This window comes from Alosa sapidissima, chromosome 17 (genome assembly GCF_018492685.1).
Source record: "Alosa sapidissima isolate fAloSap1 chromosome 17, fAloSap1.pri, whole genome shotgun sequence".
NCBI classification, from domain to species: Eukaryota; Metazoa; Chordata; class Actinopteri; order Clupeiformes; family Clupeidae; genus Alosa; species Alosa sapidissima.
The window spans coordinates 15,103,147-15,130,996 of record NC_055973.1 but is presented as its reverse complement, the minus strand read 5'-3'; the positions used below and the strand labels follow the sequence as shown (position 1 = coordinate 15,130,996).

The window sequence follows — 27,850 nt, the reverse complement described above, 5'->3', positions numbered from 1 at the left end:
CACAAGCAAGCAATCTTTAGTATATAATAGTGTGTGAGCGGGCTTAATGCTAAACCTACCTCAGATACACATATAAGTGTGTTATAGGCTGGTAATGAATCAAAGCAGACATGGTGCTAATTGTCTGGTTTCTGTTCAAACAGAGTCTGGGGCAATCTGAAAGACTGCATTTTATGTGAATTTAGAAACTTTCCGTTACTTCATTCTGTTTTTTTTTTTTAATAAATAGAAGTTAAATATGTTGTTTGAAAGAAAGATATACATTATATTCTCAAATGTTATCGTGTTTGATGATAGAAAGCCTGGAGTCTCACAGTTACCTCATTATTATGCACGCCTCCAGCACCTTGATGGTCGGGGATTGACATCTACCACAACTGTTGACTTATAGTCTAGTGGAGGTTTGCAAACCACATAAATTGTAGAAGCTTTAATAAGGAAAGTTTAAGCCCTCTCAGTCACATTGCAGAGTATTTCTCCAGGTGTCTGATTCATATTGTGTTTTGACATTGTCTCGGCCTAAGCAGGGCCTGGAGGCGTTGTGTGAGACGATAGAGGAGTGCTGGGACCACGACGCCGAGGCCCGACTCTCAGCCGGCTGTGTGGAAGAGCGGATCTCCCAGATCCGCCGGCTCAATAGTGCCACTACCTCGGACTGCCTGGTTTCTATGGTGACTTCGGTCACCAACGTGGACTTGCCACCCAAAGAGTCCAGTATCTGAGTCCTACCCTCCTTTCATTTTTCCTCTATGATACAGAAATCAAAACAACATCAACAAATGGAAAAAGACATACCATGAAACATTGTGAAACAAGCAAGCAAAATGAAACAACCTTCATCTTTCCAGACTCAGCGGATCTCAGACGACAACAACATGAATGCAGCTGCTATTTTATTCAACATTTTTTAATTATTATTATTATTTTTTTCCTGATCGGATCAATATTACCAGCACACGTCTCTACTGTATTTTTATGAAGAGAGGAAAAAAAGAATAAAAAAAAACAGCAAATGGACATCTCAAAGCGCATTCAGGTGCCGACTTATGAATGCTGACAAGGTGCAGGTACCTCAACCTCTTCATTTCAGTTCATTTTTCTCTTTTTTAGGTTTTATCTATTCCTATTTTTCTGTCTTCTGGACAAGATTGCCTGTGACAACCAACAAACCAAGCAACCATCTACCATGTTGGACAATAAAATAATGCTGCAAACCTTGGAGGAACATTTAAGACTGTTACACACAACTTTCCTCAAGGGATTTTTTGTTTGTTTCTGAACAGTTCTTTTTTTTTTCTGACAGCATGTGCTATACAAAACTACGGTAAACGTGTCTTTTTACGGAACTAACGGGTGTCTCTAGAACACAGAAAAAGTTGGAAGACAAACTAATTTCTTTTTTTATTGTTTTGGTTTTGTGGTGTGAAGACTGGGGTCGGATTAGTGAGGGGTTGGATGAACGTAATTTTTTTTTTTATGACAAGGTGTAAAAGAAAAGGTGTTTTTTTTTCTTTTTTTTTTTGTTTTTTTTTTAAAAATGGAGATGGCTTGCAACTAGAGTTTGGTTAGTGCATTGTCAGTGACAGTGCATCTTATTTGGTACGGAACTACTTCTCAGGTAACCAGTCTCAAAGGGTTGGGGGGGTTACGTCTTTTACGTCTTTCCGTGTAGCGAAAAAAAGGCAGACCCATCAGGAAGTTAGGCAGAAAGGGGTCTACCTGACCACTTCCGTGGCTCAGTTAGCCCCATGGGTTGATGAGCCAGACTGGAAGTTGGAAGGTAACCAGTAAATTAAAACACTAAAAAAACTAAAACAATATGTGCAAGACCATGGTGAAGATGTATGGCTGTGAGCGAATGAATGAATGAGTGAATTAATTAATGAATGAATGTATGTGCAAAAGAGTCTGAACAAGGAAGTGGGAAGTCGACCACAAAACAAGTGTTGGCCTAGATGGCCGTCAGTAGATAAATGTGTTATGTTGGCTTTTTATTTAGTTTTTTCCTTTGTTTTATTTTTTGTCCGCGTTATTTTTTTCTCTGTCTTTAATCTAGAATACATTTTGGATGTCGGGAGTTAATGACTTAGATTCTGACAACAGAGGCCAGCCTCATTCTCATTAAAGCCTGTATCTTCAACTAGTGTTGGACATGAAGATGGATTCCAGTACATGCATCTTGGCCGGGTCCTTTCGTATTTTACCTCTTTCTCACAGGGACCAAAATTTGAGTTATGATCTCAGCGGTCCTGAATTGTAGAGACATTTCCACAGGGCAATGGACAAGACAGAAAAAAAGTGTTCAAACTTCACTTCATGACTGAACGGCCACATTCTATTTGAATAGAGGGGAGAAAAAAGAAAAGAGAAAAAAAAAAGGATCATTATTGTTCTTTGTCTTAAACGTGGCACGTGAGAAACCTTATTTCTGTATGCCATAATGTAACAGTGAATGTCCACAATGCTGCTGTTTCAACTCAAAGATGAATATATTTCTATATATATTCCTTTCTTCTGTGCATTACACATACAACTCTCGGTAGAAACTGCATACAAATGCATATATTCATCAACAGAAATGTCAAGGCTTCCGAGGTGAACCAGAATAACATAAAACAATAAAGTCTAGAGCGAAAATGCTAAAAAACAGATAATTGTTCATGAACCACAGACCACCTCAAACCAGAAATACCTCAGATTTTTCTATGTGTATGACTTCTGTTATATATTTTGTTAGTTGTGTTGACTTGTAGTAAGTATATTTTAATGTAAATTGGCTTTTATGATTAGGGAGTTTTGGAAAATTAAAAAAGTCCAAAATCTTTTAAGAAGTGCTAGTTATGTTGCATAATGTGAGAGAAATCATGTAAATAGCTGTATACAACTGTAGAATTCTGCCTATTCATGACACCTGGGCATTATTCATTGTTTGTGCTGGCTGTTTCCTCTAATGTTCTTTTCCTGTCTGTTACTACATGGGACATTGAACCTTTATCTATTTGGCTAAAATCAACTATAACAAAAAAATCTTCAGATTCGCCTACCCCTTTCTCTCTTTAACTGTATTATACTATATTTTATTTGCACATCCCCAAAATGCTGTTCCTTTTTATTGTCATTTGTTTACTATAATAACTTTCTTTAAAAGCATTATGAATTAGCATGGAGATAGACGGGCAATGCAGATTGACCCTCTTCCATTTTTTTTAACTCACACAAAGTGACCTCACCAAATTTACCATTGTAAATTATTTTGTGAAATCCCAGTTCTTTAAAATAGATGTATTTTTACACAGAAAAAAAATCGACTGATCAGTGATTCGTGGATAGAGCTTGTGGTTCCAAAAGGGAGGGCAGTGAAAGGTTTGGTGTCCCACCTGCTGTGTCCTTGGCGCATAGGCTTCATGAGGCTCTGCAGCGGCTGCTTTAGACCCCCATGAATACACTTCACCCCAAACGAAGAGCTTTAATTTATTCCTCATGGTGCCATATGTTAGCTCTGGGTTCTGCACTTCCACTTCTCACACTTAGCACTCAGATTTGGGAGTATATGCTCTGTGACCGTAACCGATTGATAAAGTCAGAACCCCTTGGACCTATCTCGGTCATCATGGACTCTGTTTTGGTTACTTACTTCCAGATGGATGTGGTTCGTTAGCATGGTTAGCCAACCGTTTTGGCTTAATTTGCTGTGAGTATGCTTTAGCAGGTCTTCATGTCAACTCATAAAATATAGTGTATGAAGCCCTTCCCCAATGAAGCTTATTGCCAATATTAAAAGAAAAGGAATTGTCCCACTACCAAAGTAGTTTAAATGGTAAAGTATGTGCTTTGCATTTCATTATAATACAGTGTAGAATACAGTTAATTGTATGAGTTTCGGAAATCATCAAACCCATTTGTTTTGGTCATTGGCATCATTTGCTCTGCCAGTGCCCTCAGATTTGTAAGATAAGAGTACATCAGCTCTTGGCCTGTTTTCTGCTGACTGGTGCTTTGAATAGTTGCCAACTGGGACAGACTACATAGCAAGCAATATCCTCTGCAATAGATTTATGTTGTTTCTAAACTGAGTGTACTCATAGGGATTGTAAGATCTTTGAGCAATCAACCAAATCCACCGTACTTTAGGTGCTGTGTTTTGATTACGCCTGGATTATTCTGATGTTTGTCGATCCTTGTCAATGCTTTGGTATTTGTTGATGGTTTGTTTCCATTTAATGAATTATTGACCTCCTTTTGTACAACATTTGAGATGTAGCCAAATTCCTTGCATTTTGAACTCTGCAAGAGGATAACCAAAGTCTGTCTGTCTTCGCTTCTAAAGGGGGCTTTGAAGTTCTTCATGAATTTGCAACATGATTCAATTAGCATCAAAGCATTCATGAAAGTCACGTGAAACCTCTTTCAATATGATGTAAGATTGTAAGACGATGATCAGCTAGTCAGTATTCAAATCCCCATGTTCCATTAGTTGCTTTGAAGCACTTTGTTTAAATGTTTATATTAAGAAAGTAAAAAAGTTAGATGTGATTGGCTGTATAAACAAGTTATCACATAATAAATTACTGCTACATATGGTCAGAAAACATCTAAACTATCTTACTGTGTATTAGCAATACTCTTGGAGGTTTTATGAGGCAATGGAAGAGACTAGTATTTCTCTGGTGTTTCATCATATTTCAGTTTCCCCCGTTATGCCAAAAGGAAGAGTCCTCTATGTGAATTGAAAAATGCTGAGGTTAGGGATTTGGGATAATGTATTTTTTTCAACATGCCAGAGTCGTTCCAAAAATAATTTTAGTTTAAGTGCTGCAAATGTAGATGTGCACGTAGAGAACAGGCACCCCGTGTGTCAGGGTCCATGTTGACTAAGATGGCCTCTCCGGAAGATGAAATGCATGAAATATCAGCAACAGTCCAAACCTCTAGTCAGAGGTGTTCTGATGTTGTGCCTTTGTTTTCCACATCACATTACCCAAGCAGCCTCTGCAAAAGCCTCTCCCTTGTTTTTTGCTTCCTCTCTTGTTGTTTCTGTCATAGTATCACAAAAAGTGAAAAAGACAAAAAAAAAGCACTATATATAATATAAATCTCTAAAAAGTGACCAGCTGTAATTCTGGATGCAGTCTTAGATCCAGGTTTTCAGGAACCAATTACCTCAGACCTCATGTGAAAACAGTGTTGCTAGCTGGATAGTCGTAGATACTATGATTAAGTGATGTACACTTTCGTCTTACGAACAGGAAAACCTCTTTTGTACTGGTGTAACATATGATCATACAACCATGCACCCCTTGACAATGTGAAAACCTCTTCCTCGCTGAGCTTGTGACTTCTGTTTGAGATGAAAGAAATGGTACTGTATGGGAAGCCTCTATGGATCTCCTGTGAGTCTGTTTCACCATAGAAGTGAATACAGAGGGAGGCCTAGAAGCAAATGCAACATGCACAGGCTCTCAGAGATTATCAGTTGGCACAACTACAATAACAAAATGACATGCAAACAAACAACTGCATTGGAATTGGTATCTGGTAATTGATGAATTTATTAAGGAACAGGTAAAAAAAAATCTACAGACAAAAGCATTATTCATGTTAACTTTGGCAACAAGCTTCTCTTTAATTTTGTATATTTGTTGGTCTCATTTGTGCTGTCTAAACCAATGTATCCTTATCAAAGTATTTTCCAATGTAAGCTATTGTTTTGTATGACTGCACTATAGAAATCTGAAGCAAACATACATGGAGAAGTGGATGATTTAATACATTACCTCAGTTGAATTAAAATTCAGGTCAAGTATCAAAAACTGTTCTTATCTTAGCAGTTGCTATACAGTACTACTTACATGGCCTCATACGACTTCTGCAATGTCTGCAGTGATACCTGTAATTATATTTTCTTTTTTCTTTTCCAATGCCATCAGTACCATGTTTTTGTCCAAACAGGTCAGGGTCACCATAGAAGGATACTGGAAGAAATCAGCGGCTTCCTCGAATGATACCAGTGACTTTGCAACCACTCTGAGTACAAAATGCTGTATTCCTCTATTCACTGATACAGTCTTTGTTTTTCTATTAGTCTTCAGGTCTCATGTCACCACAGTCCATACTGTGAATTGACCAAGGCGGTTCCAAAGGAGGTTTTCTTTCTTGTCTTGTCAAGGGGTCATATTTAAAGTGCTGTTTCTATACCAGATTATGTGAAATGTAAATGTTTTAGGTTATGTTTCACTGTAGCTAAATTGTAGAACAGAGATGGCTTGTACTACTGATTTTAACATAAATATACTAAAAAATCTGTATGAGACAGAAGTGTATACAGAGTTGAGCTTGTTGCTGTAACCCCTCTTTCAATTGAAGAGTATGTTAAAAGAAAAAAGGTTTTATATATATGAAATGCCCAGGAAAAATCCAACATCCATTGTATTGCCGTAATGAACTGAGGACTTTTTGAACGATCATTGTAACATAGTTCTTTAATTTGCAGTGGATCATTGTTCCTTTTTACTGTGGTAATTTAGAGCTCAGTATCCAGAGTTTGAGATAGATTTGCCTAGATTTCGGGATGTGGTTGTTTCAGCTCTGCATTGGTGCCAGAATAAACCAGTATGAATGTAGTATTTGCCCAGTGTGAAACAACTACAACCTGACTGTTAGAGAAAAAAATACTAGAAAGGATTATTTCAATTTTATCTTTTTGTATATGAAAGTAAACAATAAAATACTGATAAAGCATTTCATTACTGTTTGTTTCCTTTTGATACATGAAAATATACTGTATATTAATTTATTCAAGGAATGAATGAATTGAAATTAAATGGCCAATTCTATTTCAGTGTTTAGGCCTATGTTACAATTAGCCCATTTTTTCAGAATAAGGTCTCTTTTCTCGCAAATGCAATGTGGGACTGGCCAAGAAAATTTACATCCAGGATGTTCTAAGTACATTGCCTTGTAACGAGGACATTCCTGAATGGTCACTTTGGATTTATTTTAAGGGCAGGGGATCTTATCTGTTCAGAATGTCCTGAGAACATTTCCTGTTAAGGACGTTCTCTATAGTTTTTTTTTTTTTTTTTTTCACAACGTTTTCAGAACGTTTTGCGACATTACAGGAACCTTTAGGGGACCAACCCACAATGTTATTTTTTATATATATACTTTATTGTGTTTATTAATTCAATTTTCAGTAAGTTATGACAATTATAGTTTGTTATTTCTATTTCTGAGGAACACATTTTTTTTCTCCCCTTCTCCCCTGCAAGGTTGGATTTTTCCTTCTTTTTTTTATACCAGTTTTAGTCAACTTTAGCAGAGGTGCCAATAATTCTGGAGGGTACTGTCTTTGAGGGATTTTAACTGGACTTTTTCATTTAGATAATTTCTCAATTGCAAATATCGGTAGAACTGGTTGCTTTGGAGTTGATATGCCCTCGCAATGTTGTAAAACGACTCCAATCCAGTGTCACTGAACATTTGATAATGCGTTATGAGGCCTTTATCTCCCCAGCTCTTGAAAACATTGTCTAATTTGTTTGGAGTAAAGCTGTGTATGGGCTCAATTGATGTCCCCTCCTCCACCACCTCATTGAAACAACTTCTGGTTTATCTTCTTTGTTTTTTCATTATAAATAATAATTTACTATATTGGTGCAGAATTGCATTGTTCATTTCAGTGCAATTCTCCTCAGCAGGTCTAGGGCTCATGAACCTCAATACCATGGGAGAAAGAGCATTAGTCACACTATCCTAGTTCTGGAATTCCCTTTTGATCGGGCACTGTGAATCCATCTTTTTAGGCTAGCATATTCACTATGTTTTTTTTTTGTAGGCCTATTGGTTGCATGACACTACCATTATATTAAAGTTTTATGAATTATATTTTTACATTTAATTTCCTTTGAGTGACATGATTAATTAAATATCATTAGTAGTAGCTAGCTATTTCACATATGCATAAAATACTAAAATTTAATATAGCCTACAAGTTGTAGGCATGGTATTGGAGACTATGACCATGGAGTTTTAATGTTGTTGTTTTAATGTTGCTGGTTGGCATTATTCTAACCAGCTGTAGGCTAATGATTTTCAAATAGGGGAGACCGCTTAAAGACAATACAATCTCTGCAAGTATAAAATGGTTGCATGATAGGCCTAATTAACAGCCTATTTAAAGTGCATACTAATTGTAGCTTATTGTAACTTGGCAGTAGGCCTAGGCAATATGGCTATGCCTAGCCTAATGTGTTCTCTTCACTGGCAATCTATCTGGCTTCCAAACCGACTTTATTTCTGGGAAAGAACAAAAAGAAGAAGAAAAGACAAAGAAACAAAGATGTCATTTTTTGCCACCATGCATAGGCCTACTTTGCTTGCTGACTTTGAAGGACACGTGTCTTCATACAAGGCTCCTAGTAGGCTCCTCTCTGGCGACCTATATGACGTATCGGAATGCATTAGGCTACAAGATGGCGGCAACCAGGACTCCACATGTTGACTAGCTTGGATTCCTTGTTCCTAGTCTGGCAGCGTTTCTGTAAAATCGAAACGTGGAAAGCCAGATAGCTAACTACTAGCAGTTTACGTCGTTGATGACTTAAAACATAACTGGCATAAAATGAGTTCAAAATTAAAATCTTTGAAATTTTTGGGTGGGTTTGTATGTGGGGCGGTTGTAAGCACAGGCTCATGTGTCGCTGGGATTCAACTTTATCTACAGAGGAACCAAGAACCCAGTGATAGACCCGCTGATGCAGACCCCAAAGGTAACGTTACCTTGGTTTGCCTGCTAGCTAAACAATTGCAAAAGTATAGCCTACCTCTTGCCACTCCGTTACAGCCGAATAACCGGATGGGACTAGCTAGTGACCACCACAGACTGGTTAAACAATGCTTTAGCATTATGCCTGTTCAAAATTGTCATACTACCTCCGTGACACACGGTTCTCGCGGTCGGATTTCACAATTTCCCTTCCATAAAGTCTCTGACATGGCAAGTTCGCTCAGTGAGAGACCGCCGTATTTGAATTGTGAGGATCATATCATTGCCAATCCGCAGTTGGCTAACATAGTTGTTTACGAAATTGCAATGTGATAATATAGCCGCAAGCGGCAATGGCGGGCCCGAGCACCTCCGGTCCGCAACCCGTGACATTTCGGAATCCAACAAAGCACTGACGCGGTGCGTTTGTGAAACGTACATATTTGATGCGTGTGCTATTTGTTTTTGTATTTAATTTTCTGGCACATATACTTGCTTGGCCAGGTAGGGGCGCAATGCAAGGCACGCCCATGGGGTGTCATCATAATATATATATATATATTATGATATATATTATGATTATGATGACACCCCATGGGCCTGCCTTGCATAACCTGAGAAATTTCCGACTATTCATTTTAAGCAAAGAACACTTCTGATGCACTTTTTGGTTGGCCAGATGGTGGCGCTGTGTTAGGCATGGAAATTACACATGTGAATATCATCAAAATAATGATATTTAATTAACATTTTGTAAATAAATGCCCAAAACTATTCTGACTTTGGCCAGCTGTTGGCGCTATGCCAGACAGGCATATTGGGTGTTTGGATGTCATATACACCTAATCTGATTAATGATGCATCTGATTGTGATACCCAACAGACTTTCCTTCACACCAAAACACATTCCTTCTCTTGCCAATTGGTAGTGCTATGCAAGGCATGTTAATAAGACATATGAATATCATTATCATGATATCCAATATTTTGTAAAGTTTCAGATCAATCCATCAAAGCCTTGAACATTTTTGGCACATTTCATGCTTGGCCAGATGGTGGCACTATGCTAGGCATGTGAATTACACATGTGACATCACAATAATGATATCCAATATTTTGTAAAGTTTCAGATCAATCAATAAAGGCATTGCCAATTTCTGGCACATGTTCCTGTTTGGCCAGATGGTGGCGCTATGCTAGGCATGTGAATTACACATGTGAATATCATAAAAATAGTATCCAATATTTTATAAAGTTTCAGATTAATCAGTTAAGGCATCATCCATTTCTGGCACATGTTCCTTCTTGGCCAGGTGGTGGCTCTATGCCAGGCAGGCCCATTGGGTGTCTGGATATCATCATAATCATGATGTCTATTAACCTGAGAAGTTTCAGACCATTCATTCAAATCATAGAGCATTTCTGGCATATTTCCTGTTTGGCCAGATGGTGGCGCTATGCTTGGCATGTGAATTTCATCACAATAATGATATCCAATATTTTATAAAGTTTCTGACCAATCACTTAAGGAATTGTCCATTTCTGGCAGATTTCCTGCTTGCCCAGGTGGTGGCGCTATGCCAGGCAGGCCCATTGGGTGTCTGGATATCATCATAATCATGATATCTATTAACCTGAGAAGTTTCAGACCATTTATTCAATGCACTGTGATTTTTGACACATTTCCTGTTTATGTGGTGAGATATAAAATCATATCAAATATATTATAACATTTCAAAAATCCCTTCACAATTTAACATCAGCGACATCTTGGCATAATGTTTGCCAAATTTCAAATGAATCTGACCGTCTAGGAGGAGTATGTTCAAACTGATCATGTGAAATCAGTATTTGCCATTCTGTCTGTTGCCAGTTGGTGGCGCAATGCCAAACATGCATTACGGGCATGTGAATATTATCATTAACATGGTCTTCAATGACCTGTGAAATTTAAAATATTTCAAGCCATGCATGGTGAATTATGACACATTTTTTGTTTATGTGGAAGGGTATTAAAATTAATAATTTTGCCATTTCGTCAAATTACAACATATAAAAAAAAAAGCTTCACAATTTATAATCAGGAACATCTCAGCATCATGTATACCAACTTTGACATGAATCGGATCAACTGTCTAGGAGGAGTACGTTAAAATTGATGATGTCCACAACGCACAAAATCTCAATTACCTCACTTCCTGTGGGCGTGGCTAATGGCATGTTAATACAAAAGTTGTTTGTTTTTGGGAGTTACATACACCCACCAAATTTGGTGTGTGTATCTAAAACTATATGCCAACCACAAGTCACAGTGACATAAGGGGGCGCTACGGAGTTCCTGGGCAACGCCCGGTGCCAAGCTTTTATTCCTGTCTATTCTATGTACCACTTGATGTGTGTGCCAAATTTCATGCATTTTCACCCATGGGAAGCACCTCTTTTGGCAGCATGATTCAACACATATTTCATCACATATTAGTCTGCACAAAATCCCAAATATCTCACTTTCTGTTGGGCGTGGCTAATGCATTGTACATACGAAAGTTGTTTATCTTGGGGAGATACAGACACCTACCAAATTTGGTGTGTGTAGCTGAAAGTATATGCCCACCACCGGTTGATTTAACTTTAAAAAGTAAGGTGACAGTATTTTTATTAAATCGGCAAACATTAAGGTTAATGTAGGCTAAACTTTCCTTGCAACATTTCTTTAAGCATTAAATTAAAATAATATTGTGGAAATGCCCCCCCACCCCCGTAATTTATTCCAAAAAAGTGAATTCAAAGTCCACTCCTTGTGAGGTTCCCCATGATAGGCTATTCTAATTTTTTGAGATGCACCTGTATATCAAAAATGTGATTTCATGGGTCCCATTTTGACATCCCTGTTTAGAGAGCCCTGCCCAGGAAGTTATAGGGCATTACGGTTTACCTCTGACTGGAGCTGAGACTAGGTACTACACCAACCACACTCTGTCCTATGATCAAGTAAACAGAACACCAAGATGGGTAGCTGAACATCTCTCAAACACAAAACTGCGAGGTAAGTCAGCTGGCTCAGTAGTTTGTCCTTACATCATTCATTTACATACATAATCTATGACTTGTAATAATAACGGTACCTCATGTGCTGCTTTGTAGGACAAGCTGATCGGAAGCATTGCAGATTCAAGCCAGACCCCACCATCGCAGAGGCCTTCACAGCACACAATAATGATTACTTGGGCAGTGGGTGGTCAAGGGGACATATGGCACCAGCGGGGGATAACAAAGCCAGCACAGTAATGGCTTTTTGACCTCCTTATGTGCTTATATTAAGAATACTAACTAAGTCTAGATACTTATCAGAGTTCATAATTAAAATACATTTTAAAAAGACTTATCTTGCATCATAACTAAAGTGGGAAATGTAACTGGATTACACACCACTCAGCATTGTCAGTGAGGTATATAGGTTTACATATAGCCTCAATAGTAATGGCTAAATGGATGTTTTTTTTCTGTTTACACAGCAATCCATGGCTGAAACCTTTTACCTCTCCAACATTGTGCCTCAGAACTATGAAAACAATGCTGGCTTTTGGAATAGGTACCCCTATTATTATTATTATTAGTACTAGTAGTAGTTGTAGTACTATTAATATTATTAACTATGATACGCAATGTGTGTGTTTTGTGCCATTTTTAGATTGGAGATGTACTGCAGAGACCTGACCAAAAAGTTTGAAGATGTCTGGGTGGTGTCAGGGCCTCTTGTGCTTCCTGAAGTAGGAGAAAATGGCAAAAAGACTGTATCTTACCAGGTAATAAAAATTACATTGCCAATGGACTGAATGTGCATTTCTGAATCTGAAGGAAGTGCTGGCATTTGCCAATATATTTGGCATAAATCTGAAATTTTACATTATTTAGAATTAAACATTTCACATCGCCATCGGTTATTTTGCCAGTACAGTATCACTACAAGTCACTGAATTTCATTAACATTCCATGCTCTCTCATTGCTGGCAGTAACTCCTTGGGCCCTATCTTGGCCATCTGAAACGCCTGATCAGAGGTGCAAAGTTTAAAGACATTTAAGGCATGTTCAGTCCACATTCGCTAGTTTAATGGCGCTGGATGCAAAAGGGTTGTTCTTTTTGATGTTTTGATGTTTCTTAATCAGTCATTGGGTGTGTTTTGGGCGTAATGATTGACACCTATCATTCCCTTTTAAGAGCCAACAGCACAACATCAAACAGCCCGTCAGTATTTTGACAGTCAACGCTGTCTGAAGGAATCCACTTGCACAATTCCACTAGTAGGCTACTTGCTTTACTAAAACCTGAGTGTGACTAGCAGAGTATAGCCTACATGCATTCTGCACTCGCCTATTATTTGAACTCATAGGCAAAGTGAAACTAAATTCACTGGTCTCATAGTGAAAGGCAAAACAGTTCTACACCGTTATATTTACTTTCACTATTGGCTGACAAGCAAGACTTACCCCAATAATGTTAAAATGACTGAATAAAAATCCTAAGGATATTTATCCTGCAGAGGAGTTGTTTGGGACTGGTTGCTAAGGACTGCTTACATCTTGTGACAGTGCGTCTTTAGCTGTACTTTATATGCACCTTTTTTTTTCCGCCAGGTTTTTCTTGGTCAGTGGTGTAATGACTTTTAGAGGGTGTAAGATAGCGATTTTTGGATCATGCGCCAGACCACACCTTTTGTTGTTAACTGCCACACACCTGGGCGCAAGGTTTAATAAAAATGGAGCGCATGGCGACATGTGCATCCATGTGCATCCATGTATGTGCGTGCACGATAGGGCCCCTAGTCTCTTCTTGCCTGAATGTGGCTTTAGACATGAGATTAGAGTGTCACTAAAAGGACAAATGTCAATTATGGTAATCCATGTGAAAAGAAGAAATAATTCAGCTGGGTTCATGTGTGTAGTGTTGTACATTTTCAGAATTTGTACATCAAGAAATTATTGAAATAATTACTTTATTTATTATTATTTCAAATAAATGTAATACAAATGTAATACTATAAGTTATGTGGTGTAGTGACTCATTTCCTGTAGGTTTAGAAGTCAGGCTTTTCAGCATAGCAGCCACAGTTAGTTTCTAGGTAAACGGTTTGGTTTCCCTGGTGAGGCTAAATGGACAAAGACAGCCGCCCTCGGGCCAGCACCTACTGCAAATCAGCTGCGACAGGAGCCATGTTCCTCCCATTGCAATACACTCTAGCCTCAGGCTCAGATGGCTCCCTCTGCCTCATCTCTCTAGGAGGGTAGAGCCCTCAATCAATGGTTCTCTGTACTGGTTTAGAATTTAGGTTATCAGAAATTCAAAGGTTACTTATCAGGAACTTCTACTTAAGCTTTGCTCATCACATTTTGCTTCATCAGTCTGGAACAAATTCTTTTTTTTTTCTCTGTATCCAAAGTGTCTGAAAAAGTATGTTTGGCCAAGCACTTCAAACTGTAAAATCTTCACTGCATTGTTATTTTGTAGGCTATACGTCACTGGTCTGTTTCAGCATGTGTGAGCCTGTGTGATCAAGGCATCAAGATTACTGTTGCACCAGTTTCAATTGTATTTCTGTAACCTACCTTAATGTGATCTCTTCTGTAAGAAGTTGCATCAAAGGTGTATTTTTTTTTTCTTATATCAACTTTTGGCTAATTATAGCCAATAGCTAAGTAATTGTTATTTAAAATGTCCTCTCCGAAGAAACTGATGAAGTTTGCATAAAGCTTTGCTTTGGAAGTGGCGTATAAACATCATTTTGCTGCTGAATTTGCCATGTAGTCTACTATTAGATCCTATTGTGATTTAAAATGTCAAACTTTTTTTGTTGTTTTTGTCTGGCCAGGTCATTGGTAAAGGCAACGTTGCTGTTCCTACACATCTCTTCAAAGTCATCCTTGCCCGAAAGGGCCCATCATCAGACACTTTGGCATTGGGTGCTTTTGTGGTGCCTAATCAACCAATTGGGTTTGATCATTCTTTGATGGAGTATCAGGTCAGCCTGTCTGACCTGGAGAGGATGTCCGGGCTCTCCTTCTTCCCCAAAGTGGACCCTGCCATGACTCTTGGGAACCTCTGTGAGCTGGACTCGTGTCACCTGATGGACTTCAAAGAGTTCACCCTCTACCTCACAGGCCGCAAGGTGGGCAGTTCTAGAAGTTTAGAAAAGCTGGAGAAATTCATGGCGGAGCTGAAGGAAATGGGGATCCCTCCAGATGACTATCTCCTGAAACTCTACCAACGGAAGAAGGACGAGCTTGCGCAAAAAGAGCGACCAGATGGGAAGATGGAAAAATGATCACTTGATCAACTGAGCCTTGTTATCATGTTTTCAGGTGACTGTATTTTTACCCATTTTTGGCCATCAAATTAAGATACTTATCAGATAAGACTGATTTTTGATCACTTTGGTTGTAATATTTCATTGCATTTTCCAAGTCCAATGATACGTCCAATTATGAGTTCTAATTGTACAAGTGTACAATTTTAGTTGCCTCTTTAGTTGCCTTTTGATTGTACAAGTGTACAATTTGAAGTTGCCATGCTGGTTGAAGGTTACAATTTAATTTTTCAGTTAATGGGAACCATCACAAACAATACTCCCCACTTTAAGTGTTCTTCATAAATGGTTAAAAGGTCATATGCACATCACAGTTAGTGCATACTGAAAACCAGAGCCAAATGGCCACCTACTGAAAAGTCTGCCCTCTTTAGTGACATGCAGACTGCAGCCTTGAAAAAGCTTCTGGAGTTGTGTGTTGCATAGTACATATTCATATGCAAGTAGTCATACAACACAGAGATGTATTTTTATTTATTTTTTTAACTGACCTTCTGTAATCCTTGTCTTCCGAATGTCACTAAAAAGGAGCATGGACCAAATGTTTTTACGTCTGTTAATGTTATTCTTGAGTACAGTTTTATAAACATGTTGTGTTGCACTAAGCATATACATTTACAAAATAAATTAAATTGACTGTTTTTTTTTTTTTGTGTGGCATCATCTGATAATCATCCCTTGTCTTAAGTAGACCTGCTGGTTTAATGAAAGAAACTTGCAATTTTGTTCTCTTAAGCATGAAATGATGTTTTAAACATTCTGAACTCAAGGGGTCTCTGTTTCCCATATTGAGTTCTATAACACTACCAGAAGACTTCCCTTGAATCTAGAATAATTTCTAATAATTGAAATCCATCACAGAGCTATCTACTTTTTTGTGCCTTGCTGAACTCATGGAAACTTACTGATGGATTAGAAGTATATATATATAGACAATAATTAAGATACAAAAGGTTAAACTTGCGGTAACAAATTTACAGTTAAATAAATCATATTCTGTGTATGTTTTATGCATTCTATATTTCTCACCTGAACTTGAGCATTCTCACCTGAACTTGAGAGTTCACTACTGCATGTTCCCTCTGGCCAGACCATGTCCTTGTGTGTAGTTGCTTGGAAGTTGAATCATGCTTGGTATCGCTTGTGTCTGAACTTGTATGGCTCACCATGTCTGATGAAGGCTCATCTTACAGCTCAATCGTTTTATCTAGGGGGGGCTTTTATGCAGGACGAGGCTAATGGAGAACGGGGACAATTTGCTCCCTGGCAGAAATCGTGCATAATTGCATTTGACTTCTAAACTGCACAGAAGGAAAGCAGACATCTGAGGTAACCTGACTTGTCAGATTGGAGCACATGCACTAACAAGACGGATTGATTGTTTATTATCCTTTCAACATAGCACAGTGCATTTACTACTAATGCACTCTGTTGATGTATGATGGAGTCCCTACCGGTCATCATCCTTAACCCAATCTCTTAAGGTATGCATGGGATTATTTCCTGTATATCCCTGTTCTTATCTGATGTGTGTGTTGGATGGAGTGCTGTAGTAGCCCAAGGGAGGGCTAGCTCAGGACCTCGGAATGCCTTAACACAGCGCTGGCCTTAAGCATGTGTGGTCACGCCACTGCTGTGTTCACTTGTTTTGTTTTCCATTAGCTGTGGCTGATGATGGAGTGCCATGCTGAGGTCAGTAGCATTAATAAGTCAGGGGTGAAGTGACTGCACCGCTGGAGGGTATTAAACCAAAGCATGAACGCTACAAGTGAGCTGTGTGCAGTCTGACCAAGCCGCGTTGTCCTCATACAAATCTATGGCATCAGTCAAGATGGCTGACAGTTACAGCTTGAAACCCAGTGTAATTATCACTTTAGTTTCTGGTAGTACGTTGAAACATAGAACCTACTCTATGAGAGTGCCTCTAATTTATCCCATAAGGTGTTTTCTTAACCAACAGGACTTATTTAAGTCCCATGATCCCATTTCTGTTTGTTTTTTTGTCCTAAAGCATCATAATTAGCTTCAGGCATAATGGACAATAGCATTTGAGTGGCATAAACATGTTTAAGTGTTAATACGGCAGCTTAGGTGGTTACACAGCTGTAGAACTATTTAATTATCCCTGTTGCCTTAATATAACATGTCACACTAACACTAGTTGTGAGTAATAGCTCAGCTTACAGAGGAGTTCACCAAAGATCAGATGTGCCAAGCCATTATTTGATTGAGAGGTGACAAATATAGCCTAGCATGTACAAAGCATTAAGCTTTTTAAACACTAAAATCCTCTTGGACATCATGTTTCATGAAGGAAAGCTGTCCTAAGGGAAATATGTGGTCCCCATAATCAAGCATAAGTTCTGTTGTGGTAATCCTGTTTACCTTTTTGAAGAGGTTAGGGCTCCCTGGGTCACCTTTAAACTGATCATCTCTAAATATCTAAGCATGCAAAGGTCACAGCTTAGTGTAACTGATCACCTCCTCTGCTAATTCTAACAGGAGCACTTGTATTGTATTCTTACTCGTGTGCCTTTCATTTTTGTTAGTGTGGTGAAATGGAATTTATGCTTATTGCGTTGTCTCGTATTTTAATGTGACTATAGTCAAAAAGATTTGATCCTTTAGAGGACATTATGAAATACTTACCTGAATGAGGAAATGATTAATGGTGAAATGAAACTTACTTTTTGGTATTGTTTCAGAAGCCCCTTCCCCCAACACATACTCCATCCTCTCTTCTCAGACTTATGTGCACAAACACACAGACACACCCCATCCTCTCTTCTCAGTCCTACACATACACACACACCATCCTCATCCTTGCTTCTCAGACTTGCAATGTTTAGAAGCAGGTGCCTTGCCAAACCCCAGGCTGCAATTAGCAGTCACAGTCTGCTGTCTTGTTCTGGAACATTCCTCCTTTAAACAACCAGCTATGTACAGAACACACTTGGCCCATGTTTCCAGCCATGCCGTGGCCCGCTATACCTCCCTGCCCACACCTCCCCTCTCGGTGGATGTCTGATTTGATTTGCGCCGCTTTGTTTCATAATTATCCATAGTAATTGGAAACCAGTGATCCATCAACAGCAGTCTGATGAAGTCCTAAACAGATGTGGTTAACGTACACTCAGGACTATTTTGCAGTATTCATTTGTTTTTGCTACATGGAGAAGCATAGAGAGGTGGTTTTTCAAAGATGTCTACTGACTTTGGCTGCAGGGGAGTGTTCAAACGGAGCGTCGGTTGGGAGGTTCCCCCCCCCCCCCCCCCCACACACACGTTTCCTGTCCCTCCGCTCAAGCAAAATGACGTGATTATGTGTTCATTGGCTTGTTTTGGAAAGTGGCTCTCTGAGGCTTTCCCATTAGGTTTCTCACCTTCACTCACGTCAGGAGCGGACGTCGGGCAGGCTTGGCGCTCTCGCCTCAGTTTGGGGGTTCCTTAGCAACCAAGCACTGTAGCTTTTCCCCAAAGGAGAGGCTTTTCTCAGCCCTAATCAGCACCATGCTGTACAATGGCAGTTTACGCAGCTATAATAATAATTTTATGTTGTTTGGAAACAAACCTCCAAAAGAATAAAAAATGCATGTTTCAGACAGTAAAGTTTTGAATATTTGGTTAACAATAAATAATGATAATTGTAAATAAACAATTATGTTTACCAACTGAGGATGCTATGAGGATCTATTTTACAGTTTCTTAAAAAAAAACAGGTTGGTTAAAGGAACATGAACAATGAAGTGGTTGTAATTAAATGGCTGATCAACTATGATTTCACTCCATATTGTCTGTGTGGAGAGGACTGTCTCTAGATGAGTGTCTCTTCATCCTTCCTGCCAATATCATGTAGGCCAGCAGGTGGAGATGTGTGGCTATCACATCCTTTCCAAACCAACAAATACTGACAGTCAGGGCTTCTCCTGTTGATACTCCCATATGATTTTCAGATGCTGCCTGCCTAACATTTTTGGCTGTGTATAGGTATTTTTTTTATTCCAATTGTACTGTGGGAGGTTGCAGGTTTTATGAGGTCGTATCAACAATCTATTCATATATGCTGCCAAGTGAGAGTTTTGTCTGTGGCCGTACATCTAGCAGATAATATTTACATTTATCTTCAATTTTAATATGCTCGAGAGCTTATTTCCAGGCAGTAGTCATTCCTCTGTCAAATAAATTTACTTAATGTTTACCCAATAATGACTTGTACCATTCAAAACTTGAAAACTTTTCTTATGATATATTACAGCTTAGGTATTTGTTTGTTTTGGCCTTTTATCAAACTGAAAGTTTGTTTTGCTCATCCATGCAAAGCTGTCGTACTAATGAACTTAGCACACTGAGCAAACAATGACTTGAAGATTGATCTTCAGGAGCCCGCCATTGTTCAATCCTAATGTTGTATTTTTTGTTCTTTAGTCTGTGCTTGGTAGCCAGTGCCATCAAATGACCTGAAATGGATACGAGTGCACTGTACCTCTCATGCATTAGAATTAGATTTGGCCAGACTGTAAACACTATGGGTCCTCAGAGAAATTGCTGAGTCGCTGTCCTAAGGAGATGCTTTAGCTGGCAACACTCGGAGACAAATTGGGAATAAAACCCCAGAGATTGGTTGTCCCTTGGGAGAGTGCAGCATCCTTCGAAGGTCCCCTGCTGGGTAATGTGACTAAAATGAAAAGGGAGTAAGAGAATGCAGGAGAGCCCACCCCTGTCCCTCCCCACTCACCCTGGTTAACCCATGGTTACATCCCAGGATTCCTCTGTGTACACTGTAATGAGTGGTCCATGAAATCTTACGAGGTCATGGCGTTTCCTTATTGTGTGACTGCATCAGATGCTTTAATTGGTTTAATATCTCTAAATGCTCAAATTTGAAGCTTAAGTCTTCTTTGGACATGTTATATATTTGTGTGCTTAAATGTGTTTACTTAAGTCAATACAAGTTTTATTGATTTAAAATGTTTCTCTGTGAATTTCGTGCATATGTTGCTTTAGCCAGTTTATATTTCTTCCTAACCTTTGCCAGACGTCGACACCACAGGGGCCGGCCCCCTGCCAGCAAGGTGTGTTAAACAAACAAAACATTTGACAGGCACAGACGCCCGTCTCCTAATTGGTCAACGCAGTCTGATTGTATTGTAAAATTGAGTTGCTGAGCCCAAGAGAGTTGCAGATAATTCTATTTTCTCTTCCTAGTGGCTGTCAGATGCCAGCTAGCATAAGAGTGCCAAAAAATATATTGCTTAGAGCAGCGGTACACTAGGAAGCCGCTACAACATATTTTTCTTGGGCTTGCTTTGCTGTCTTATTCGGTATAGAGAAGACACTGAGGAATTACCCCTCACCTGGTTGAGCTGATTCACTGAGATTAGTCCAGATCTGCAATGTGCAGTTATATCTTTAATGTGGAGAGAGAATTGATTCTTCTTATGATTTTATCCAGTATGCTACCACCATGTTGCATTAATGTATCATTACTATTTAATGAATTAGCCCATCTATGTAAATAATTACAAATTCTATTTCCTTGTGCATTCACTTTAAGAAGAATAGATGTGGACCCTATTTGTGTTTGTAAACGTTATGTATGTATAAGGATGCCCTCACTGGTTAAAGCATAGTCGCACACTGATGATAGGTATATGTGCAGAGACACACTAGGCCAACAGTGGGTTTGTGCTTGACAAACTCATTCAGGCTGCCAAGGTGCAGCCTTACTACCCCCCATGTGCGTGCTGTACAGTGGCGGCCCATGGGTGCATGTGCCAGTGCCCGCCATGTGCCCGTGCACGCGCACGTGTGTCCCTTGTGTGGTGCGTGCGGTACTGTGCCGAGCAAGCGCAGAGCCGGCTTCTCCAGTCGCAGACAAACAGGAGGATTAACCTCTGGAGAGCCAGGTCAGCGCTTCCCAGCGGGAGAACACACTCTTCTTCCTGCTCCGCCGAGACACCTCATCAGGGCCGCGCTGCCATGGCAACGCCATACAGCAAACACCACTCTCGTGGGTCCTCACTTATCTCTACGCGCATGGAGAGGCACAGAGAGAGAACGAGAGAGAGAACGAGGGAGAGGAGAGGATGGGGAGAAGAAAAAACACAGACAAAGAGAAGGTAGGAACCGAGCTGCCCAAGTGGAATTTGGACAGACAGAGGGAAGAAAAAAGTGGATGGAACTTTTTACTCCAACACCGCACCCCCCCCCCCCCCCACCCCACCCCCCCCAACAGCACCACCTCCACCACCACTACTTTTATTGTAACTACACTGCTGATTGGGACAATGAACCCGCAATATTCTGTTCTGCCACTGATTTTGCATTTTCATCATTCATTGGTGCTGGGGAAACCACAAAACCCCGTTGTGTGCTCCTGGGATGCCGGAGCCTGTAGGTAATTTGTTGCCTCGCTATTGCTAAATGGCTTCGGATTTGTTCCCCACAAGACACAGCTACCCAGCAGCCCGCATGTTTTGGAATAAGGGCTTCAAACAAGAGATGAGATCAGTAAATGAGATGGCAAGGCGAGGGATGAGAGCAGAAAAAAACAAAGTGTGTGTTCTGACCATAAAACTTCCCGCGGTTCCTTGTCATTCCCTGTGTTCTGTCTTGCCAGTGACGGCGTGAGGGGGAGTCTTCATAACATTTTGATGTTCCAATGCCATAAACAACGCAAGGCCTGGCTTTTGGGTTGGGAGGAAGGGAGGGGTGGTTGCAGAAAGGGCCTTGCGAGTCCACAGCCTGCTCCTGTCTCTCTCGGGCTCATTTAATCACCAGGCTGGCACCCCGCCCGCGTCCCTGTCTGCCGGGAAGTCTTCACTCACAGAGGTGCTGATGGGAAGGGCGACGGACACCGTCCTCTCTCACAAAGCCAGACTCTGTCGCCCCCGGGATGCCCCCATGTCCCCTCTCCCGGCCCGGACTAACCAAACCAAGCAAGCGAGCAAGCGGACGCCAAAGTCTTTAGATCACTTGGGATGTCTGGAGGATGAGAGTGTGATTGAGATGTCCACCCGGCTTGCCTCTTTGTGTACCCTTACGGCGACATTTTTGCTATTTGAGTTCACATGGGTTTGTATGAGTCTTTGTTTGGGTGCGGGTGCTTGTGTTTTAGAGAGAGAGAGAGAGAGAGAGAGAGTATAATTTCAGTTTTGATTGTGTTGACGCGCTGGATTTCTTATTTTTTTGCAGTTTGGCCCAAATGCCAGAGTTCCCCTTTAGTGTGAGGTGGCAGGTTCAACCCTGAAGTCAAGGCTTCCAAACCAGCATGGCTCACAAGATGCCCCCCTACAGTGATTAAGTTGCACTCTGTGGTCTGTCACTGTCACCCGCTTTGAACATTCTAGAAAATGTGTCTGAGGCTCTTTTGAGAGGTGATTTTGGAAGAGATAGAATTTGCTCATTCTTGACAGAAGTGATGGATGTGTCCATGTGTGAGGTATCTGATGGTTTGCCAACTATTTACTTATGTTTTTCATCTCGCCAGTGTTTTTTTATACCAGACATTCATGCTTGTGTCAGCTTTTTCAGTGCCATGAATGCATTGAATTCACGGTGCAGGGTCTTTTGTTTATTTTGTCTTTCTGAAGGTGATCCCGTTTATAATTTCAGCATCATACAATGGTTCCTTACTATCTCCAAAGTGACTTGATTTGGCAGTGGTAAAAGATATGACTGTTGAAGTTATGTTATAAGAGTAGCTAAATGGAACCTGAACCGCTGTTGCTGAAATTGGCAACATATCACAAACAAACCTAATTATGGGAAGTATAAAAATGTGACCTAGATATCACCCATATAAGCCCCAAATGAAATGTACCTGAGGACATGAAATCTAATTAAATCAAACTGAAAAATCTCTAATACTGGATTATGTATGGCCTATATGATACTAAGGAGTTAAATAAATATTACAAAAGTCTTTATTTTCACAGCAGATTTTATATTTATTAAATGACCTCTGCTGCCATATGTGATTCATCTCTGGTGTGTAGCATAATGCTAGTAGCATTCATGACTTTCTCCTTATTGGAACATGATGGTCCTACTTTTGCTACTTTTGGCAGTCATGCAACATTATAGGTTGTTAGTAATATCCAGTGTCACTATGTTTACAATTTCAAAGCTCTCTCATCATAAATTGGTGATTGAAGGCAGTACAATTGTAGAACCAGTTCCAAATGCATCTGTTAAAGCTTTTGAGTCTCCTAGGCTTTGTGCACACAGTGCAATTAGGTATTTGCTAGGCCATGTGTATGTCATTGCCCTGCTGAGATTGCACTATCACTGCAATGAAAAGTATCTGCATTTTTTATGCCAGAAAACTTGTCCCACTTGAGCCTCTTGAGCGACCGTCGGGCCAAGTCCCCAGGGCCACTGGTCTGAGGCATGCGTAGTGTGTGCTACACGCCGATGGGCGCCTGCAGTCTGGGCGCCGAGAGTGTCTGTGTAGTGTAGAGCTTGTGGCATTACCGTGATTGGTGGTTGTGCAGTATCAGCGGACGGGAAGTATGGCGGGTGAGTGGGCCCGACAGATTGACCATGATGCAGTAGGGCAGGTAAGGCAATTGGCACCCAGTACGGAGCAAACATGAGCAGTCTGCACTGACATGCTGTGACAACTGTCACTGCCTTTAATGGTTGACGGAACCAGAGGGCCCCAGAAAGCTGCAGGTGATCCAGATGGGGACATCTTCACTGCCCCTTTACACTCATACTAACAAGGACGTGCTGCTATTTCCTCATATTTGAGGGTACTACGTGTCAATGTTTTTAGAAATAGCAACAGAAAGTGAAGACATCACTGTTTTAAACTAATGTAAAAATGTTCGGTTACACTTTACTTGACAGTATCGACATAAGAGTGACATGACACTGTCATGAACGTGTCATTAGCAAGTCATAAACGTTTATGACATAACGCTTCTGTCATTAAGTGTCTTTCGGTTTTTGTCATAACAAGATATAGCCTGACAAGCCAGACCCACATTAAAATGTAGGGTCTGGGCACTCACCGTTCGCAATGCTCAGTCCGAGGGGCGGGATAATCGGTTGTCTTTCAAATTCCCTCTGCACGCAATAGGACAGCGCTATGAGTCCCATGCGTTCCAAGCGGAGCTAGTTGGCTAGTTCAAACTTTTGCCAACTTAATAAAAGCTTAACTAGTGTCACACTGTTCGCCAACAGCAACATTATCTTATTTGTTTTCAAGTAGCAGGGAATTCAAGCCAAACCGTTGCAACTCTGCCATCAATTATTATGTTAAGCCCGCCTAACGACTCTATACACGATTTGATTGACCTGATAGAAGTTTAATTTTTCGAGCTCACAAGCCAACAGACAGTTGCTAGACTAGCCCTGGAAGCAAATGTAATTTGCTGCCGCTAGGGTGCGTCTAGATTTCTAGGCTAAACAAGATAGGGTTAGGGTTAGGATTAGGGGTTAGAGGTTAGAGTTAGGGTTAGAGGTTAGAGGTTAGGGTTAGGGTTCATGTGTCATGACAGTGTCACGTGTTCATGACAGTGTCATGTCACTCTTATGTCGATACTGTCAAGTAAAGTGTTACCAAATGTTCATACTGTGATGTCCAGATCTGCACTAAAGTTAGCATGCTAACCAGCTAGTTTTAGACGCTACTCTCATGTAATACCACTTTGTGCCTTAAGAGGCGCTGTATTAAATACATGCAAGGCAATTGAAGAGTGCCGCCATAGAGGAAATAGCGCATTCAAGACAAATCAATATATACACATATCCCACAAAAAACAACAACAAAACATGAAACTCTTTAAAAAGCATATGCCTTTTCATTGAAACCCATAACATGTATGGAAAGGAAAATGGTTATGAGTTCAGGATGATGTGTAATTTGTCATTACACACATACCTACGACAAAACCTCAGGTCTCAAAATCTGCTACTAGCTTAATGATTACAGTTGGGGTTTTTTTCTGTCATCAAAAACCTGTAATTGATAATAGCATCAATTAAATGGGAATCAATAAAGTATCTATCTATCTATCTATCTATCTATCTATCAAAGCATGAGTCATTCATTTGTCTGAGGAGCAGCTCCAGTGAGCTTTGGGATTGAAGGTAATCCCATGTTTCCACCCAGACCTTGGCAAGTTGAAATATGACCTCTCATTAGTGTGGTAATTTCTAAAAGTAGGTGTCATTTGCTGGGAGCCCATTGTACTCTCTCTCTCTCTCTCTCTCTGTGTGATTGATGCCTCTCCATTTGCAGTAATATTGGAAACATTGTCCTCTTTTCATTCAGTTTGGAATCCTCTGTGTAGCTCTGTGTATTATTTCCTTTGAGTTGTTGTACATTTCCTGGGTTTCTAATGTTCACTATAGTTTCAGGTTATTTGCTGTTTGCTCAGGGTTGGGTTGGAGCACATTCCGTTCAGATAGGCTATAGCCCATATTCTTTTGAAAGAGACACCGTTCCCACTGAACCATACCAACCAACCCCCCACACACACACACACACATACCCAACCATCACCACCACCCCAACTCCCACCCCCTCCAAGAGCTTGTTTTGTTTTGCTTTGTCTTTGATAGCGTGCAACGCTCTCGTTGTCTTTTTACAGCCCTGAGTGGTTAGCAGAGCAACACCTCCAGGCTCGGCCTGAGATGGCCTGCGTGTTACATGCACGATCCACCCTAATTTGTCATCTCAGCACCACAGTTGAAGGCAAGTACTGACATGACGTAAACGTAGCCTAAGTGCTTTTTGGATTCATAATTTACATTCTTAAATGTGTTAGATGTCACACACAAATCTGGTGAATATGGCCCTCCAGATGTTGAGCCACTAAACATGTAGTCAACTATCAAAAATACACAATACATATAAATACAAAATAAATATTTTGAATTGAATATAGGCCAAGAAACAAAGCACCAGAAACTACACGTCCCTCATATTCAGTGAGCATTGGCCAAATAACTTCAACCTTCAGGTTCAGCTCCTACCTCTGACATGGGATGCTCTGTGGAAATGAAGCAGCTCCCTTCCTCCTGGTTCTCACGTGTCACAAACATCTGTTGTTGCTTTATGTCTGCTTGTTGGGTTTTCCACCTCACTTGGGATGGGCATAGAGAGCAGCTCTCGTGCTACAAACTTAAGGAAGTGTTACACATGATAAAAGAGCATGACAACAGTAAAATGGGTAATTTGCAAAATAAAAAACCTCTATATTGTTATCAATTCACTTTAATGCTACTATTAAGGAAAAATATTACAATTTTGTCTTCGTCTGCTGTTTTTGCTGTGAAGACATAATACATTAGTATACTAAAATAGTACAGCTGTCTCCATGCAAGATTGCAGCGCATATGAATTCAACTATATCTTTCAGTAACTTAGCCCAGATTCTGAGATCTGCGAGGGTAACAATCACTGGTTCAACAATTAATTTGCAGCAGCATATTGGTTCTATCACATTGATTGCACCTTTTTTGGAAAATGGTCCGAATATACTTGAAGTATGTATATCAGTATACAATTTTGCATAGAACACTGTGACTCAGTGTGTAGCTTCTAGGCCCTAGCATTTACCTTGTGGCCCTTTACAGTAATTAAATGGCAGAAGTGGAATGCCAGTGAGCTCTATAGGGGGCTTGAGTAGGTGTGTGATCACAGTGGCATATTGGCGCAAGGTAGACTAATTGTACACCTAACTGTGTATATATCAATCAATTTTTTTTTTATAACACAATGTCTTTTGTTTTTTTCTGAACTACCACTTTCTCTCTGTAGCCAGCTGTAATGTTTAAATTACACCGAGATTCCAAGAACAATCTATAATGTACATACGCCATAGCAGAGATACCCATCAGACTTACTGGCGACGTCAGTTGTTCTTCATGAATGTTTCCCAAACAGCTAGTTAGAAATGTTGGTCAGCAGCAACATGCAATGGTCAGAAACCTGTATCCTGTACCTGCATGCATGGCATATTTTGTTGTAATATACCATGAAGACATAAAAAGTAGGCTACCATAATATTGATGCTCTGTGTTGCTGGTACCAGAGAAGAAGTTTACACTATGTATCTTCTTGGTTTGTTGGAACCATGTTCATATAATGGATATATCACCTTATACGCATAAGTTAGTGACAACAGGTAGGAGTGGGTGTCCTCTGTGAAATACAGTGAGATCTGCAACCAGTATGCTGGCAAACCTGATCAGTTGTACTGTGCATGAATTTATTTAATTTATACCAACAACTGAATGGATGACACCTCTAAATGACAGTGTTACATTTGTGTGAATATTTTAGAACGAGTCGGAACAGCTTACTGTAGACTACAACCACTGACATGTTAAGGCGTCCAAGTCTATACTAATTTCCTCCATGGGCCTGAGGTTTCCAAGGGAGTTATCCAGTTTTGCTGAATCCCTCTCCATTTTCAAAAGTCAGCTGGAGGCCCGACTCTTCCATTTTCACCTACACACCTGATGCGCTTTCATCTTCTAACCTTCTAAACAATCCTTTTATGTCCCTTCCAGCTCTTCTGCCTCTCTTCAGGTCTCTCGTCTCCCAAGTGCTTTCCTTCAGTCAGCTCACTGTACCTGCCATTTGGCTGAAGTGAAAATGAATGCGTTTATCAGCTGCTTGTCTCTATTGTACCTCTCTTGGAATGAATAAAAGCATCTGACAAAAATAAAAATAAAAAGGTTAATGTAAGTATAGCATGTGGCTGTAAA

General features: G+C 40.1%; 2 protein-coding genes across 4 annotated transcripts in view; both read left to right on the top strand.

Annotated features, from left to right (window-relative positions):
- Positions 1-6,743, top strand: part of LOC121688522 (activin receptor type-2B) — a 42,002-nt gene extending 35,259 nt beyond the window's left edge. For 2 of the 3 annotated variants that reach the window (XM_042068162.1, XM_042068159.1), the window contains exon 11: positions 525-6,743. In XM_042068162.1, coding sequence (XP_041924096.1) covers positions 525-722 — 198 coding nt within the window. In that variant the 3' untranslated portion in view covers positions 723-6,743. The remainder of the gene's footprint in view (positions 1-524) is intronic. The other variant, XM_042068161.1, reaches the window with a different exon arrangement.
- Positions 6,744-8,428: 1,685 nt separating this feature from the next.
- On the top strand, positions 8,429-15,765 carry LOC121688823 (nuclease EXOG, mitochondrial-like). Its single transcript, XM_042068699.1, has 6 exons — positions 8,429-8,768; positions 11,658-11,807; positions 11,906-12,045; positions 12,277-12,353; positions 12,453-12,567; positions 14,630-15,765. The coding sequence occupies exons 1-6, from the start codon at positions 8,621-8,623 to the stop codon at positions 15,080-15,082; spliced, it is 1,083 nt and encodes a 360-aa protein (XP_041924633.1). The 5' UTR covers positions 8,429-8,620; the 3' UTR covers positions 15,083-15,765.
- The last annotated feature ends 12,085 nt before the right edge of the window (positions 15,766-27,850 follow it).